Source organism: Eubalaena glacialis, chromosome 7 (genome assembly GCF_028564815.1).
Source record: "Eubalaena glacialis isolate mEubGla1 chromosome 7, mEubGla1.1.hap2.+ XY, whole genome shotgun sequence".
NCBI classification, from domain to species: Eukaryota; Metazoa; Chordata; class Mammalia; order Artiodactyla; family Balaenidae; genus Eubalaena; species Eubalaena glacialis.
In genome coordinates, this window is record NC_083722.1 from 24,310,146 (window position 1) to 24,328,426 (window position 18,281).

The 18,281-nt window shown below is 57.1% G+C and overlaps 1 protein-coding gene across 5 annotated transcripts in view; it reads right to left on the reverse strand.

Annotated features, from left to right (window-relative positions):
* The window catches only part of TNXB (tenascin XB), a 59,634-nt gene that overhangs the window by 35,019 nt on the left and 6,334 nt on the right, over nt 1-18,281 (reverse strand). For 3 of the 5 annotated variants that reach the window (XM_061196051.1, XM_061196053.1, XM_061196050.1), the window contains exons 2-11: nt 16,102-16,512; nt 13,983-15,722; nt 13,397-13,512; nt 8,633-8,789; nt 8,186-8,449; nt 6,623-7,375; nt 5,117-5,485; nt 3,685-3,978; nt 1,754-2,044; nt 1,096-1,401 (exon numbers count right to left, since the gene is read on the reverse strand). In XM_061196051.1, the coding sequence (XP_061052034.1) occupies nt 1,096-1,401; nt 1,754-2,044; nt 3,685-3,978; nt 5,117-5,485; nt 6,623-7,375; nt 8,186-8,449; nt 8,633-8,789; nt 13,397-13,512; nt 13,983-15,722; nt 16,102-16,504 (4,693 nt within the window). In that variant the 5' untranslated portion in view covers nt 16,505-16,512. The remainder of the gene's footprint in view (nt 1-1,095; nt 1,402-1,753; nt 2,045-3,684; nt 3,979-5,116; nt 5,486-6,622; nt 7,376-8,185; nt 8,450-8,632; nt 8,790-13,396; nt 13,513-13,982; nt 15,723-16,101; nt 16,513-18,281) is intronic. The other 2 variants (XM_061196052.1, XM_061196054.1) reach the window with 2 other exon arrangements.

Sequence of the window (18,281 nt, forward strand, 5' to 3'; positions counted from 1 at the left end):
AGGGCCGTGCTCGTCCGCGGCCTGGGCTAGAGTCACAGCCCCGAGGCATCTGCCCACCGTCTGCAGCAGCTAGGTCTTCACTGAGGCTCCATGGGGCGGGGAGACTGGCACAGGGAAGCCAGCCCTTCTGTGACCCACTCCACGGTCCATGGGGGACTGCTTAGGAGACAGGAGATTGAGGAGGCAGCAGGCAAGAATGATAACCCAGGCAAGGATGGGGAGGGTGGGGAGGTGAGGAGAGAAAAAGGATACTGGGAAGTGAGAGGGTCAGGGAGAAATAGTAGCTCACTCTTCAGTAGCAGTTTTGATGTGCCAGGCACTGTTCTAGGTGCCATATGTATACTAACTCATTTAATTCTAACAACTCTGTGAAGCTGTTACCATTATCATCCCCACTTGACAGATGAGAAAGCTGAGGCCCAGAGAGGTTCAGTAACTTGCACAAGATCCCAGAGCTAGGATTAAAATCCAGGCAGTTGGCTCTAGAGCCCATGCTCCCAACCGCGATGCTACACAGCCATGGAAATGGTGCTGGATGGGGGAGGCTGGGCCCATGGAGGAATGCAGGGCAGCGGGGCTGAAAGTGAGCCCTTTGCCCTGCTCCAAGCTGGATGGGAGTCAGGGAGTCAGGGGGCTGGGAGGAGGCTGGGGAAACACGGAGCTCATGTCCCTTGGATTTGCCAGCTCTGAACAGAGCAGCTATGGTGGGAGGGTGTGGGCAGCAGGCAACAGAAGCTCAGAAATGACCACAGCCTGAGCCAGGGGAAGAAGGCCAGCAAAGACCGCGGGGAAAGAACACAGTGGCTGAGGACATCCATGGGGAGGACAGCCCGGGACGAAGGGGTGATTCCCAGTGCTCAGAATGTGGGAAATGGGGTCTGTTCTTGGAGATGGAGAAGCAGGGCCAAGAAAGTTTGGTCAGGGGCTGGCGGCTGGATGCAAAGTCCTGGGATGTCGGGAAGTAGACTGTGGAGGTTTGGCAGAACTGGAGCCGAGAAAGAGAAGGTGGAGGGAAGTGTGAAGGATCCCGGGTCAGGTCCTGCTCACAGGGCTGGGGGTTGGCCACGGAGGGAGCCCCGTGCAGCCCTGACTCACCTGTGGTGGCCACCACGGACACAGGCCCCACGCGCTGCCTGCCATGAAGCCCGTAGAGGTTCATCTTATACTTCCGGTCGGACTCCAGGCCGGGGATGGTGACCTCATTCTCATGCCCCCTGATGGGCACTGCCTGGGCCCGCCCCTGCGCATCCTTGTACTGGACCGTGAAGGAGTCAAAAGAGCCCTGGGCCACCGTCCAGGACAGGCGCAGGGAGTCTGGGGTGGTGCCGGTCACTGTCAGCTCACCCAGCAGGGGCTGCTCAGGGGACTCTGGGTGGCGGGGCTCCTCTCTCTTCTCTGGGGCTGTAAACAAGAGGATCCAGGCAGGGCTGAACTGGCAGAACCCAGGATTGGGGCCTGGGGTTTGGACAGGTTGTCACACCTGTGGGAGTCTCTACGCAATTAGCATGAGTGATGAACTCTGAGAAATCTGGCACAGCCAGGGTATGACACACCTTCTGGGCCTTGGGGAGCAGCTGAACAGGATGAAAGGGTCCCAGCAGTGCGGGGGAGGCTGGCTGGCCCTGAGCCCAAAAGCAGGGCCAGGATTCGGAGTCAGCCATCTCGCTGGGAGGCCCCAGCTGGTTCCTGGCTGGGGGCAAGCATGTGGAAGACTGGGAGGGGTCACATGGGGGCTTAGGTGGCTGCTACTCACCAGTGGTGCCATCGGCCGTGAGGGGGCCATGCCGCTTCTTGTTGGCAATCCCAAACAGAGTGAATCTGTACTTGTGGTCAGGGTCCAGCGGGGAGACAATGACCGAGCGCTCGGGAGCTTCCACGGGCACCACCTGGGGCCGTCCATCCCTGTCCCTGTATTGGACCACGAAGGAGTCAAACTGGCCCTCAGGGACAGTCCAGGAGAGGTGCAGCGAATCTGGGGTGGGATCTGTCACCCACAGCTTTCCCAGGCGGGGTGGAGTCACCGAGCTGGAATCAGTCAGAGGCACTAGGAAGAGCAGGTAGAGAGAAGGGAGGGACACAGGTCAAAGGATAAGGAGGAATCCATCTCCCACCTGGGGATGCTGTGTGAGGCTGTGCAGGCTGTTCACTACACAAAAGGTGCATGGTGGAGGGAGCACTGAGGGACTGAAATCCAGCCAGCACTCTGCTTGCCAAGCTGTGTATCCTGGCAAAGGGCTATGCCCATCTGGAAGAAGGGGTGCTTTCTTTGATGGGGCACAAAAGCACCGTATGGACTAGTGTGGCCCTGACTCATTCCGCAGCCTGGAAAGGGCTTCAGAGAGAAGGGAGCCCAGCCAGCCCCTTCCACATCTCCATGGCCAGGGAAGTCTTCCAGGACAGCCTCTACTGTTTCCAGGCCTAACAACTAGTTGGTATCTTCTCCAAGAGAGGGAAGCTTGGTCCTTGGCGCGTTTTAACGTGGGAGAGCCCTCCACACCTGTGCTCTGGGCCCCACTTCCTCTTCTCCTACCCTCACTCCCTCGGCTGTGCCATGAGCATTTACACAAGCTCCTCCACTCAGCTGCATCGCCCTCCAGCCTCCACCCTCCCTCTTTGCTCTCTAGTCCCAGCCCAAATTCCAGAAGGAGATGTCTACACTGCTTGTAGTCATGTCCTCACCTACATCACCCTCCCAACCCAGCTCCACCCTCCACCAGCCGCTCTCACCAGGGTGAGTGGTGACCTCGCCATTGCTAAGTTCTGTGGACACTCTGTAGCCTTGAATCACTCTTACGGAATCTGACATGTCTGACCGCGCCCTTCATTTTGGCATCCCGCTCCCCAATTCACCCTGCAGGCACCCCTTCCTCTGCTCTTGCCCTGAGTGTTAGCCATCTCCAGGGTTCCAGTGGCCATGTCTCTTCTCCCTGCCCCCCACCCTGGCTTCTGCCTGTTGGGACACCCACACCCCCTCTTCAGGCCTTTCTTCTGCTCTCCAGGCCCATGAGGGCAGCAGGATGACCCTATGGCCCCATCACTTTCTGCTTGAGTGACCTTGCCCTCTCTGCGCCTCAGTTCTCCTCATCTGTGAAATGAGCATGCCTCACAGGGCTGCTTATGAGGATTAAGTGCGATGATACACTTAGAACATCTTGAACACATTTGACACTTAACGAATGCTCGAAAGATGTTTAACTAAGTGTCCCCCGCTGCACTGCTCCTCACATCCGTTGCTCCTTGCCTCAGGGAATAGGACTGCCTTCTGCAACTATCCTCTGCAGCAGTCTCAGTGTTATTTGTAAGATAAATATTGAATTATGTCACTCTCTCACGTAAAGCCCTTTGGCGGCCCCCTAGGGTCCTCAGATGAGGTCCAAGTGACTCAGTCGGACACATGAGATCAGTGAGATCAGTGCCCTCAGCTCCCAGGTGCCCTGACCCTCGCCCAGAGGAAAGAGACTTTGATTCTCTTACAGGGCCACACTCTCTCCTGCCTCACTCTCCCTCTGTTTGCTCTACCCTCCTCAACCTCCCTGCCTGACCACCACAATTTTCCCTTCGGGATTCATCTCCGGCACCACTGCCTCCAGGGAGCCTTCCTGGAGTTGCGGAAGCACTGGGCAGACCCCCTTCAGAACTGTGCAGAGGGCAGAGGCAGGGGTGTGTGTGAAGCCTCTCACTTACAGATCTTGGCTTCAGCCACCAGGGGGCCATGCCTCTTCTTGCCCGCGAGCCCGTACAGGACGAATTTGTACTTGCAGCCAACGTCCAGGTTGGAGATGAGGGCTGAGCGCTGGGGTCCCTCTACAGGCACCACCTGGGGCCTGTCCCTGTCTTTGTATTGGATCACGAAGGAGTCAAACTCGCCCTCAGGGACCGTCCAGTGCAGAAGCAGGGAGTTGGAAGTCATGTCCGTCACTGTCAGCTTGCCCAGGCGTGGCGGGGCCGAGGGCTGCCCAGGCTTCTCCCCATCCCTGTCTGGGGTGTGGGGCAAAGCAAAGCACATGGGCTCAAGCACTGCCTTGTCCCCAGTCTCCTTCCCTCTCCTCTGCCCACTGGCTCACTCCATCCTGGACAGCTCCCTTCCTGGAAGCCTCCATTCCCCGCCCTCTGTTCTCTGGGACCAGCCTTTCTAAGAAGGTGGGCATTTCTCCCCAATCTCTGCTCTGGAGTGAAAGCTTTGGCTCTTCCCTTGCGATAACTTCCTCCCCACTCACAAAGGTCCCAGTCCCTCTTCACACCAAGGTCTCTGGGGGAGTTTCAGGTCCCCTGTGGTTTTCCCTGAGAGTTCAGAACCTTGCCATTGCTGTTTCAGAGCAGTCTCAAGACGCCTCGGTCCACCTGAACTTCTCTCTCCCTTACCGCCCTCTCCCCAGTGGTGAGCTTGATCTGGAGTTGCAGGGAGAGCTGGCTACCCTAGTCCCATAAAGAGGGACCAGAAGGAAATGTGAGAGCCAGGAAGCCCAGGCTCCTGCACTGGTTCCACAAACCTCACCCGTCTCTGAAGTCCTGATGGCCGTGGAGCGCCCTACCACAAGGAACCTCCACCCCTAGTGGAAATGGCTAATGGGACCATGGGGTGCTGTCCACTGCAGGCTGGGCTCGCAGGGTGAGGGGCAGCACCACTGTCCTAGCCTGTCCAGTGAGGGGATGGCAGGGGCTTGGGAGAAGGGAAAGGGAGGAGAGGGCTGAGGGTCAGGATCCTCAGGGCCAGAGGCCTTCCCACACCCACCCTGAGAGACACACTGGGCGGGCTGGGGCAGAGGAGTAACCAGGAAGTGGGGGCAGGGCGAGTCTGCACAAAGAAAGCTGTAAGCGGAGAGCAAGGGGGCCAACAGCCTCTCTCCTTGAATCCTTGTCCCATCCTTTGACTTTTGCCCTCTCATCTACTTTGCCTGGAGTACTCCCCTCCCCGGCCCACCCGACCATTGTGCTAAGACCCCCTCGATCCCTCTTGCCTCTGAACCCTCAACTCCTTTTCTCTCCTTGTTCCTCCTACCACCCTGACCCAAACACCAGCCCTGCCCTTCAATCTCCACCCCACCTCTGAAATCCTAATGGCCCAGCCCCTCCCCCAACCTCAGGACATTGGTCTTGAGCAGAATCCAGGATGTACCCATAATGCCTTGGTAGATGAGAGGGGCAGAGGGCTCGCCCCCGGGGGGGACCCCACGAAGTGACAGCTCATAGGGGGATCCAGGAGGGGGTGAGGGCACCAGAGCCTGACGGGCATCCCCTGGCAGTAGTTCCTCATGTGCCCCAGGCCCTTCGGGCACCCGTAGGCGCAGCTGGAAGTGGGCAAAGGTGTCAGGCTGGGCGGTCCAGGCCACGCGGAGGTGCCCTGTCTTGTCTCTGCCCAGCACCCTCAACTCTGCCAGCTCCTGGGGTCGCTGCTGCAGGACAGGGGCCTGAGCCCCTTGAGTCGTTGAAGGGCCTGAGGGAGGAGGCTCATCAGTGGCCCCCAGGAGGTCTGAGGGGGAGGACCCTGGGAAGAAGCAAGGGGAGAAAAACAGGAGAGTGGAGTATGAGAGTCAGAAAGGAAACCCTGGCCCCCAGGCTCTGCCCTCTAGCCTCTAAGAGCCTACAGACCCTCCCTTTTCTGCTCCCGGATCACCCCCTGGGTCACCTCATCGTCCCAAAGGTGCACCACAGTCCTGCACAGACAGGCCCGCAGGTAATAAAGAAAAGAAATAAAGTCTGCCATCCCTCCTCCCACAAGGCTCCTGTGACCTCCAGCCCCGACAGACTACCATGTCCCTCCCCACAGGAACCCCTTCCCCACTGGGTGGTGGTCGTGACTTCCAGTAGTGCTGCAGGGACAAGCCTGGAAGAAAGGAGGAGACGGTAGTGTTAGGGGAGGAGGGTAGAGAGAGAGTGGCTAGTGAGAAGAGAGGGGAGAGGGGATGGGGGGGGTGGACATCCAGCTCAGGTGGCATCTGGGCCCTATGGGGGAAGAAGAGGTCCAGAACCCTCCCCATGACAGCCACAGAGCGCCCCTTCCCCGAGCCGGGACATCGTTCCTGTGGGAGAGACAAGTGTGAAGTGAGCCAGGAGGTCTGGAAAGGCAGCTCAAGAAGCAGTGGTTTCACCTCTCACACACACATGCTGCCTGATGGCTTCAAGGCCACCTGCAAGCAGTTCCGATGTGTCCCTTTGAGGTTGGGGCCAAATTGTGGAAAATAGTAACCACTGACCACAGTCTTCAGCCACTCTCACCACAGTGAGTCAGAGTGGGGAACCACTAGTTTCTCTCCCGACCCCACCCAAACTGCTCCAGACACTGCCCCTCCCACCAGATGCCCCTTCTGTTGCCTAGAACAGGATTCCTGGCAGAAGTGTCCTAGGAACCCAAGTGAAAATCAGACAGTCCCAAAGAACAGGTCTCCTTGACCTTGGGTATCCACCAGGACCCTGAGGGTGGAGGTGGCGTCTAGGGACACGAGAAAGTGCGCTTTGTTGGGGGGTTCTCTTGGAGCCTGGGCCAGGTAGGGCTTGAAGACAGAGCGTGTGGTGGGGTGGCAGCCTGAGCAGTGAGGCAGCGGGAGGAACTCATGGATGCTGACTCCAGTGGCAGGTGAGACTGGGCAGGAGATGGGTGGTCCCGCGGCCCCACCCACACTACCTGTGGTGGTGATGAAGGCGTAGGACTTGGAGGTCTGCCCTGCCCGCACCCCGTGGACCTCCACGTGGTAGGTGGTGCCGGGCTTGAGATCTGGCAGGCTGACGGTGCGCGTGGTGCCCGGCACGGTCAGCTCCCCGCCGGGGCCCTCTGCGGGCGGCTGGGGCCGCCAGCGCAGCACCACGCGCTCGAAGTGGCCGCGGAGCCCGTCGAGGGACACGAGAAGTGCGCCGTCGGCGGAACTGCCCAGCACCTCGGGCTTGGGGTGGCGGGGCGCAGCCTCCCGGTCGACGCCTTCGGGCGAGAGGCCGTAGGTGCCCTTGTTGGAATCCCGCTTCCAGGTGCCCGAGTCGGGGCTGGAGGTGGGGTGGGGGCGACGGGCCGGGGGTGCGGGGGAGCTGGTGGGGACGGCCGCCGCCAGGCGACGCCGCTGCAAGTATTCGTGGATGTGGCGCGCCACCGACGTGTAGGTCTGGTTGGCCCGCAGTGGGTAGCCGTGAGCCCGCAGGTGGTGCTCCAGGTCCTGCGCGGTGCCGCGGAAGCGGCCCAGCTCGGCCGTCAGGTTGCCCCACGCCCGCCGAGGGGGCTGGGGTAGGCTCGGCCCGGGCCGAGACTCCGCCTCCCCCTCCTCCGCCGGCCGCGAGGGCCGAGGGGGGACTGGTGGACGCGGGGGCCGCGGGGCCGGGACCGGCCGGGGCCGGGGCTTGGGGGACGGGGCTGGGGCGTGCGCCTCCGGGTGACTGTAGTGGCCTGGTGCTGCCGGGGCGGAAAAAGGGGGAGGGGGAGAGCCGGTCAGTGGCAGCCCCCCACCAATCCCTGCACTCCTCCCCGTGGCAGTTCCTCCCACCGTCCCTCCCACCGGAGCCAGAGGCCTCCTCCTGTGCCCCAGCCCCACCTGGAAAGAGAATCGAGAGAAAGGAGTTAGTGTCCCAGGACTCCCTCACCCCTTGCCCTCCAAGCCCGCCACTGTTGGTGCCCTAGAGAGAAGAAACCAGCGGGTGGGGCCCTGTGTCTGAAGGAGAGAAAGGGGCGTGGGAGGAGAGACTGTGAGCTACAGCGAGGTGGGCGTCCCTCTGTCACAGGAAAAGAAAAGAAAGATCCAGGCATCTGTTAAGAGACCTTGAGGGTTAGTGGAAAATTACTGCTGAGACCTAAGTCTCCCAATCCCCAATCCTAAAGTCAACAGGAGTGCTGATCTCTAATCTGCCTAATTCCAATCTCTCCAAGATCTGACCACTGACTGAGCTCAAGGGCTGTCCCTGTGTCCAAGTTTGGATCAGAACCTCCCCCATCCGGGTGGGTCGGACAGCATCTCCTATTTACTGCTTCTCTCCATGAGGCAGCTGCTCCCAAACTCCAGCCCACAGCCTTCCTACAGTACTCCAAGCACCTGAGAACTCCATCTCCGCAGAGCCCTTGGTGCACAGCAAGGGCCCCCAGCAGGTGCTTTGGGACTGCCACACGCCCTGTCAAGTGCGTTCAGAGCAGCCTGTGAGCCGGACATGTGGGCTCCCTAGGAAGTGGCTCCTACGCTCAGAAACTTCCCTAACCCTTGGCCAGCCATACCTGTGTTGGCCCTGACAGAAGCCGGGTAGCTTACTGCCCGGCCCCGCTCGGCAGTGACGGTCACCACGTATTCTACGCCTGGCATCAGGCCGGTCAGCAGCGTCCCGTCTGCCTCAGAGGGCACTTCCAGCCGCACCCTCTGGTTGCCGGCACTGACGTAGGACACCACGAACTGGTCCACCTCAGCCTGGGGGCGCAGCCAGTTGAGCTCCAGCGTGGTTGGTGTCACAGCCGCCACTCGGAGGTCCTGGGGGCCGTCGATCACTAGCCAGGTCAGAGAGAGGAGGGATCAGGTGGGAGTCTGGATCTGCAGTCACCAGCTTTCCTTCTACGAGCCTTGCCCCCAGCCAATCCCTCCCCTCTGCCCTCTTGGAGGGCATATTCCCAGCCACCCCTCTCAAATCCAGATCTCCACCCAGGACCCCACCCCACAGCCCCAGCTCTCACTGGTGGTGATGGTCTTGGAGGCAGGAGGGCCCCAGCTAGTCCCTCGAAGGGCACGGACAGTGACCTGGTACTCCTGACCGGGGGCCAGTCCTCTCTGGTCATAGGCTGAGGCAGAGCTGGGCACTCGTGCTGTGAATGGGGGGCTCGGCCCCTCTGTCTGCAAGAGAGAAAGCACCAGGTGGATCAGGGCTGCCACTCTCACCCCTGCCGCTCAAGCCCCCTTATCCCTTCTTTCTCCAGTTCCAGGCAGGGTCAACATGGGACTGTGTAGAACTGGGCCCTATACAGCTGGGGAGCGTGGGTGGTATCAGCAAACACATCTAGAACACCTACCCCATGCCACGTACTGTTCAAGGCGATTTATATACATGAACTCACGTAATCTGCTTAAGAATCTGACGAGGTAGGTCGTATTATTCCCAACGGACAGATGAGGAAACTGAGGTACAGAAGGATTAAGTGGCTTGCCCAAGGTCACCAACACCAAGAAAGTGGCAGGGATTTAAACCCAGGCAGTGTGACCTCAGAGTCCCCTCTCATGGGCACTACCTTTTTGAGCCTGTTCATCAGCTGTCTGCCAGAATTCTGACACATGCCAGGACTCTTCTTCTGGCTTCCCCCCGGCAACCCTGACTCCCTGGGCACGAGGAGGCTTCTCCTAAGCCCATTCCTGTCATAACAGGTGAAGTAGATGAGGGATGCCACTTCAAGTCTCACTTCCTCCTTAAAGCAGCTGCCCCAGCCTGAGCCTCCCCACAGACACCTGCCCCTGTGACCCACGTCATGGCATTTCCTTTCAGGTACTTTTCTTGGGTGTGACCCATGTCATGGCATTTCCTTTTAGGTACTTTTCTTGTATCCTCAGCAGGGTTGTAGGCCCCTCAAAAACAAGGCCCACCTGCTCAAAGTTCCACAAATATGTTCCCTGATTTTGTGCCTGGGATCATTCTGGGCACTGGAGACATAAAAATAAAAGATATGATCCCTGTCCTCAGATAGCTCATGCCCTAGTAGCTAAATGTGTGGCCACGTCTTAAGTTTTATTAGATCCCTAACCCAAATCTCTATGTGTAGTACATGCCTGTGAGAAAACAACCCTCCTTCAAGTATACATGTAAAGTATTATGATTATTTGTGGTGACCCCATAGAAAATCTGCCAGCCCCTGCTCCAGGCAGGGTCTCCTGGAGTGCCAGCCACTGGGGAAACAGGAGGAATGGACATTTGTGAGCAGTCTAACAGCCCAGCATTTCGCCGGGCTGTCCATCTAGGACAGCTAATAAAGACGTTCTGTTCTGTTTAGCTATGTTGGCAGTTATGGGGACACCTCCATTCAGCCAAGTAGGATTGGAAATTTCAAAAGGTACTCTCCTAAACCAAGAGAATTGTGGGGAAATCGGCATAGGAAACACCAAAGTATAAAACCAGATGAGAGTCCACGTAGAGACTTCTGGGTTGAGGATGAAGTAAAGCTTTGTCAGAGTTTTCTTGGCTGAGAAGTTTTCCTGGGCACACAGGATCCCCGTCCCTCTCCTACTCACTCTGCCCTAGGATACCCCATCCTGGGAGGCCTTGGACTGGTCTCAACTCAAGACCTGTGTGCTCCTCCTCCTTCCCAGAACTTATTCTCTGTCCCCTTATTCCCCCAACCCAACACACACACACACACACACACACACACACACACACTTTGAGTGCTCCCTGATGATGTCTGGTCCTTTCAGCAAGACAAGCCCATCCCCAGAGTCCTCCTTCTCCCTTCAGACCACCTACATGAACCGTTTAAACGCTTTGTAGTCCCTCCTGAGATCCATTTGGGAACAGTCCCCTGAAAAGTCCCACTGTCAGTCTAACCCACATCTCTCAGCACCATCTGTCTGGTCTGAGGCAGGCTCTCTAGCCAGATGCTAGCAGCTGGTTCTGCCCCTTGGTGAGAGTTTTGGCTGCTTCACTGATGTCCTTGGCAAGATTCTAACTCTATTCTCGATACCCCAGAGAATAACCTCATGGCCCCAGGTGGGCGACTCCACTTTGGCTGGTCCCTCCCTGGAGCTTACCTCATCCTCACCCTGCTTTTCAGACCAGACCAAACAAACTTTTCTCAGGCTGCAAGGGCCTGTGTCCCAATGAAAACGTGGCATAGCCCCAGTTTCCAGGCTGCAGAATACACCCAGACAGGGAATACTTGAACGTCTTTCTGTTCGGGGGTTCACCTCCCTCAGTTTCTTCATGCTTTCTCTCACATTCATAGAAGACCTTGCCTTTTGCAAAATAGCAACATTTCTTAAGTTAGTGGTCCTTGGGCTTGGGGTGCATCAGAACCACCTGGAGGGCTTGTTACAACACAGCTTACTGGGCTCTACCCCCTAGAGCTTCTGATTCAGTAGATCTGGGGGTGGAGTCTGACAATTAGCATGTCTAGTGCTCCAGGTGACGCTGATGCTGGAGGTCCAGGGAACACACTTTGAGAACCACTGAGTCAGAGGAACAATGCCACGTATGCAGGGAAAGCAGGAATGTTCCTCTTCTGTGTTCTGAAAATCATTCCAATAACTAGGTGTGTCCCTTAGCCAGGAATAGTAGAGTTTGGGCTTTGAGAGAGAAGTGGTTCTAGAAAAGGGGTGGGGATAAGGTAGAGAGAGGCTTCTAGGAAGATGGCAGTGGCCAGAGGACAGCCAGCTACTGAATGTACTCTGTGCCAACAGAAATGGATAGAAAGTGCTGGCCAAGGCAAGAGGCACAATCCCAGGGGCCAGCCACAAAAAGCATAGAAAGCACAGTCAGAGGGCCACTAGCACAGGCTGATGTGGAGTCCAAGGGAGGTGTCTGGGGACCAATCTTACGGGAGCATTTTCCACATCCAGGCTCACAGAGAACCCAGAATGTGACAGAGGCCCATACCCAGAGCAAAGCAGATGAGCTAAGAGCATGGCCAAGCTGGACCCAGGCCAGCTCAACACCACCCCGGCCCCACGGAGAGGGAGAAAGCCTAGGGCTTCAGCTGGGAGGCTGCACCCCCTGAGAACACCAAGGATAAGTTCATATTTACTAAGAGCAGGAGATGATGCTACCCTGTAAGCTCCTTCTATCTCAAGTGTTTATTTTACTTCTTCTTTCCCTGAAGTTCCTTAGGAAAGTTCTGTTTAAAAGTCCTACCCTCTCAAGATTAAAACGATGCAAATAATATACACACTCTCCACAGAGAGTGGGAGAAACACTTTACAACGTTAACAGTGCTTGTTTTAGTGCGCAACAGCCAAGGATTATTTGTTTTTTTCTCTAGTTGCCAAATTCTTGTCTTGTGATTACATTATTTTTATAACTGAAAATAATTTTTTTTTAAACAGAAGAAAAATCCAAGCTCTCTTGGTTACGCAGCAAAGTAGGGATTTCTGCCTCTGCTTCTACCATGGCGTAAGGAGAGACAGAATATGGCAGGGGTCTGGGCTTGAGGGGATAATAAGACTTAGAATGACTAGGCCAGTTGGGGTGGGGGTGACAGCCAGCATCTCTGAGCTGTCCCTTCTGTCCTAGAGGCTTCCTAGGTTTAGGCCCTGGGACTTACTTATTTTTCCAGAGTCCTGACTGGGTAGAGATGAGAATGACATGGCCTACACACCAATGGCACTTGTGGGATGATGCAGGAAAACATTTGGACAGTAGAAATGTCAGATGATTTGAAACTAGGAGACCAAACACATCATAAAAGCCCAATCTGCATAAAGGGAAATCTCTAATGAGAGGCCACAGTCTTTGTCCTTAGGGTGCCCCCAAATATTTTAAGAGTGAGTTGGAAGGAGACAGAGAAAGGAGGCTTTGCAATGCACCGATGACACGGAGGTAGGGGAACCAGCTCACAGACTCAGAGTGTTGCAACAGCCTGGACAGGTTGGCCCAAAGCAAAAATGATAACACTGAAGAGAGCCAGATGCAAAGGCTTATATTTAGGCTTAAAAAAAGGGTATGTAGTTGAATGTCTTCTTTTTTCCTTCCTTCTTTTCTTCCTTCCTTCTTTCTTTTTTCCTTGTTTATATTTTCTAAAGTTTCTACACTGAGCCTATATGACTTTTATCATTAAAAGTTACTTAAAAAATCAAATGTGATCAAAATAACTGACAGTTTGTCAGTTATGAACTGACCACAAGTTCCTATATGTCAACTCTGAGAAAAGTGCCAGGGTAGCCAGAGCTAGCCAGGGGAACGACTGGGCTCCTCTTTGCTCCCACATTTTGATGGGGGGGGTGGGGCACATGCAAAAAGCAGGAGGCATTAGAGGAGGAAAACCAAAAAGTGAAGGATTCAGAGAACAATGCATTAAGGAAAAGGGGAGAAGAAACCAGTGGGTTTGGTCTGGAGGGAATGAAGGGTGACGTGATGGCTGATGTCTCCAAATACTTTAAAGCCTATGGTGTAAGACGCAGGGAAAGCAAAAAACACGTTCTGACGGCTGGCGAAGGCCCAGCTAGGGCCAAGGGATGGATGTTAGAATGGGGCAGATTTGGATCCAGCAATAACAAAAAGAACTGACTACAGTGATGGACAAAAATGGAGTCGGCAGCCTGAGCTGCCAGCAGCAGTGGGCCAATGCTGCAAAGGCTTCTGCACTGGGGGTGGGGCAGAATGAACAGGCCTTTAGAACAGCTTCGGGAATCAGCCAGCTGGACGCAACCACTGGTTACCTGGGACTCCTGCTTGAGGTGAGCAGGAGGGACCCCCCTCCCCGCAGTCCTGCCCACTCAGCCCCCTCTTGGAGCTTGGCTCTCACCGTGGGGATGAACTGAATTTCGTAGGCATCCACATTGCCAGGAGCCCGGGTCCACTCTGTCCGAACCATCGTCTCCTCCAGGAGGTGCATCCTCATGCCCTCAACGGCTGGCACCTCTGCCCAGGAGAATAGGATATGAGAAGCTGCTTAGCCCAAGGCACCCCGACCTTCACCATCACAGGCTCCTCCTACTCAGGGCCGCTCTGAGAGATCCACCCAAGCTCTGACTCCTCTCTGGGGGTGGGGCAAAGCCGGCAGCGGCCTGAACAGACCTTGGGTCTCCTTTACCGCCCCCCATCTCCAGGAACACGAAATCTCCCTAAAAGCAACTAAAGGGGCCCCCAATCTGCTCATCAGAGATCTGAAGGCAGGTCCCGCCTGCAGGCATGCCCCCCTCGGTTCTGCAGCCCCTGGTGGACACTGGCTCCCTGGCTCCTCCGACTGCCCCGCCCCCCACCCCAATATATGACCCCCCCTTCACTCTTCCTCCAATTCCCTGGGCTCCTAGGCCTCAGACTCAGGCTTTCCCACTGGCTCCAGTTTTCCAGTCCCTGACCCAGCACTTTGGGAAAGGCTGCCCGCTCACCTTCCCCGCAGTCCTCCCCTGCATAGCCATCTTGGCAGACGCAGCTGCCCTCACGACACTCTCCCCGACCGCGGCAGTCCCCGGGGCACGTCTGGATGGCGCAGTCGGGGCCTCGGAAGCCCTCGACGCATACACACTGGCCTGCGCGGCACAGTTCCCGAGGCCCGCAGCCCCCGGGGCAGGCGCTGGCGGGAGGCTCTTCCTGCCCACAGTCCTCGCCGCTGTAGCCCGCGTGGCACACGCACACGCCCTGCACACAGCGTCCACGGCCCCGGCAGTCCGCCGGGCAGGTTCGGGTGGCGCAGTAGGGGCCGGTGTAGCCGGAGTCGCACACGCAGCGCCCGTCCTCACAGCGGCCGCGCCGGTGACAGTTGGAGGGGCAGGTACGGAGGCTGCAGTCCTCGCCCGTGTAGCCCTCCCAACAGGCGCACACGCCGTCCTGGCAGACGCCGCGCTGGCTGCAGTCGCGCGGGCACCGTCTCACGCCGCAGTCCTCACCCTCGTAGCCGTCGTCGCACACGCATCGCCCCTCCAGGCACTGCCCGCGACCTTGGCAACCCCTGGGGCAGCTGCGCCCGCCGCAGTCTTCGCCCTCGTAGCCCACGTCGCACAAGCACACGCCATCCTCGCAGCGGCCGCGACCGCGGCAGTCCCCGGGACACCGTCGGCTCCCGCAGTCCTCGCCTGTGAAGCCCGGGTTACACACGCAGCGGCCGTCCACGCAGCGCCCGCGACAGTCGCCAGGGCAGGCGCGCGTGCCGCAGTCCCGGCCTGTGTACCCGGGCCAACACACGCAGCGGCCGCTCTCGCAACGGCCCCGGCCGCGACAGTCCCCGGGACAGCTGCGCACGCCGCAGTCCTCGCCGCTGTAGCCCGCGTTGCACACGCACACGCCGTTCTCGCAGCGCCCGCGGCCCCGACAGTCGCGCGGGCAAGCGCGGGCGCCGCAGTCGGGCCCCGAGTACCCAGGCCAGCACACGCAGCGGCCGTCCTCGCAGCGGCCCCTTTGGTTGCAGTCGCCCGGGCAGCTGCGCACTCCGCAATCGTCCCCGCTGTAGCCTGGGTCGCAGATGCATTCGCCTTCCTCACAGCGCCCTCGGCCCCGACAGTCGCGGGGACAGGTCCGCGTGCTGCAGTCCTCGCCCGCGTACCCGGGCCAGCACACGCAGCGGCCGTCCACACAGCGCCCGCCCTCGCCACAGTCCCACGTGCAGCTCCGAGAGCCGCAGTCCTCGCCAGCGTAGCCAGGGTCACAGACGCAGCGCCCGTCCTCGCAGCGCCCCTTCTGGCTGCAACCTCGGGGGCAGCTCCTCACCCCACAGTCGTCGCCAGTGTAGCCTGGGTTGCACACGCAGCGCCCGTTCTCGCAGCGTCCCCTCTGGCTGCAGCCCCGAGGGCAGGAGCGCAGGCTGCAGTCGTCCCCGGAGAAGCCCGCGCGGCACATGCACACGCCCTGCACGCAGCGCCCGCGGCCGTGGCAGTCCCCCGGGCAGGAGGGCCAGCTACAGCTGGGGCCGGTGTAGCCAGGGAAGCACACGCAGCGACCGCGGACGCAGCGACCCTGATCATTGCAGTCATCTGGGCAGGACCGGGAAGCTGAGGGGGGAGAGGAGGGGGGCGCCACAGCATCTGTGGGGTCTGAGCAGGTGGGCCCACCCCAGCCTGGCTCGCAGGAGCAGGCACAGCGGCTCAGGTCAAACACGCCACGGAGACTGCAGAGGCTCCGCACGTCTGTCTGGCCTGGAGTAAGAGCAAGAGGTGGGCCTCAGTCTCTCTGGGGGAGCGGCTGACCCTGTATAATGCTTCCTCTGAGTCAGCTTCTCCAGCAGAGCCACCCTCATTTCCTAAGGCCATCTTAGTTTCCAGCTGCAACTTGTCAATATATGTGGCCTCCCAGTGCCCTAACATATGCTGGGGAGGAGAGGGCTGACATCTAGTCACGTGGCTCCTCTCTCAGAGTTGTGCCCTGGGCTGCACTCACCGCCCCCAAGGGGGAGGCAGGCATGCCTTTTTCTAACTCATACCGAGGTCCTTTATGGACTAGCGATGCCCACCCAACCCTAACCCACTCCTCCACCTTCCTCTTTTTCTGTGCCCCTTCCTGGGATCATCTGCTCACCTGTGCCAGCCTGGGCAGCAGCAGGACAACATCCCCCAGTGCACTGTTCCTTGAGCCCCTTCACCAGCTCCTCCAGGATCTCCAGCCGGACCCTCAGGGCCTGCACCTCTGAAGCAGGGACAGGGGGCTCAGTGCCTGGGGGACAGCCACAGCTACCTGAAGTGGGCAGGTTAATGCGGTGGGTGAACACCACCTGCTTCTCCCCTCCTTCCACGGTGTGCTCATAAAGCTGAGAAGAAGGGCCTCCCCCTCCTGGCTGCTCTGTGTGGCCTCCTGGCTGGGGAGGAGGCCGTGGGGCTGGGAGTGTCACATTGGACCGTGGAGAGAAAGGGCCTGCTCTGATTGTGCCCAGCAGCACCAGGAGGGCCAGGTTGGAGGTTAGGGAACCTTGGGCTGGCATCATTCAGGAGGCTGCAGAGAGAGAGGGCACATATGAGAGCAGCTTCACAGAGAAGGAGACAAGATGAATGCCCTCCTTCCCCAACACACACACCCATAGTCCCACCACCCACAACTAATCTACCCAACTCACATGCTTGGAAAATCCACGTTCAGCCCAACCCTAACGGATACCCTCCTTGGGCAGATCTGTCTCTACCATGCTTTCTGATATCATTTGGTCACCCTGCTCCACCCCCTCCACCTACACTGGTCTTTTTTGTTTGTTCCACAGACACTACAAGATTACATTAGACTAAAGGGCCTTTGCACTGTATGTTTCCTCTGTCTGGGATGTTCTTCACTCAGCTCTCGGAGGCTGTCTCCTTCTTGTTCAAATCTTAACTCACATGTCATTGACCCCCAGAGGTCTTCCTTGATGCCCAGTTGGAGCAGTCTTTCATCACTCTCCAGCACAGGGTCCTGCTTATGTTCTTCACGGCATTTACTGCTGCCTGAATCAACTGTTTGTGTGGCTACTTGTTTGTTATCTTTCTCCCACTGCTACGATGGGAACTCCGTAAGAACAGGGACCTCATCTGTCCTGGCACTGCTGTACGCCTGTGCCTGGCACACGGGGGCTATTCAACACATTTTTGTTGAATGGATCAGTGGATGAATATAAAAGACTAATCCTTCCACAAGCACCTGGATCCCAGCTCCTATTGTCTTTCAGAAACCTTAAGGTGTAGATTATCCTCTCTCTCTTTTATTCAGCCCCTTACTCTCAACTAGATCCTTCCCATCAGCTTCCCGTATGAGCTCAAAAAGCTCCTGTTTAAAACAAAAAACAAAAAACAAAAAAACCCTCTTCCTCAGGACTTACATTACCAAATACCAAAAATCAAAACATTACAAAGGTGCAAGGATAGAGAGAACAGAATAGGGTCCAGAAACAGACCTACACATATGTGGTCACCTGATTAATGAAAAAGGTACCACTGCAATTAAGAGGAGAATGAATTGTCTTTGTGATAAATGGTCCTGGGTCAAATGAAGATCCACATGGGAAAAAAAATCTATCTCGACCTTACGTCCACCTACAGAAATTAATTTAAAATGAATATATAGGGACTTCCCTGGTGGCGCAGTGGTTAAGAATCCGCCTGCCAACGCAGGGGACACAAGTTCGAGCCCTGGTCTGGGAAGATCCCACATGCCGCGGAGCAACGAAGCCTGTGCGCCACAACTACTGAGCCTGCGCTCTAGAGACCATGAGCCACAACTACTGAGCCCACACACCACAACTACTGAAGCCTGCGCACCTAGAGCCCGTGCTTCGCAACAAAGAGAAGCCACCGCAATGAGAAGCCCACGCACCACAACGAAGAGTAGCCCCCACTCACTGCAACTAGAGAAAGCCCGCGCGCAGCAGCGAAGACCCAACGCAGCCAAAATGAAAAAAAAAAAAAAAGGATTTCTTAAAACCTAACCGCAAAACTTAACCATAGAGGTCATCAAAAGACACCATTAAGAGAATAAGAAGGCAAGCTACAGAGTGGGAGAAAATAGGTGAGATATGTCAGAATATGAATATATATGTATATAAATTATATATGAAGGGGGGAGAGAGTGGGACACAGTTATTGAGAGTGAGAGAGAGGATTAAAATCGAAAGAATTCCTTCAAAACAAAGACAACAAACAAAAGGCAGCCAACCCAGTTTTTTAAAGTGGCAAAAGAAGCAGTCTCTCCAGTAAAGAATATAGCCAAAGGGCCAATTACTGTATGAAAAATAAACA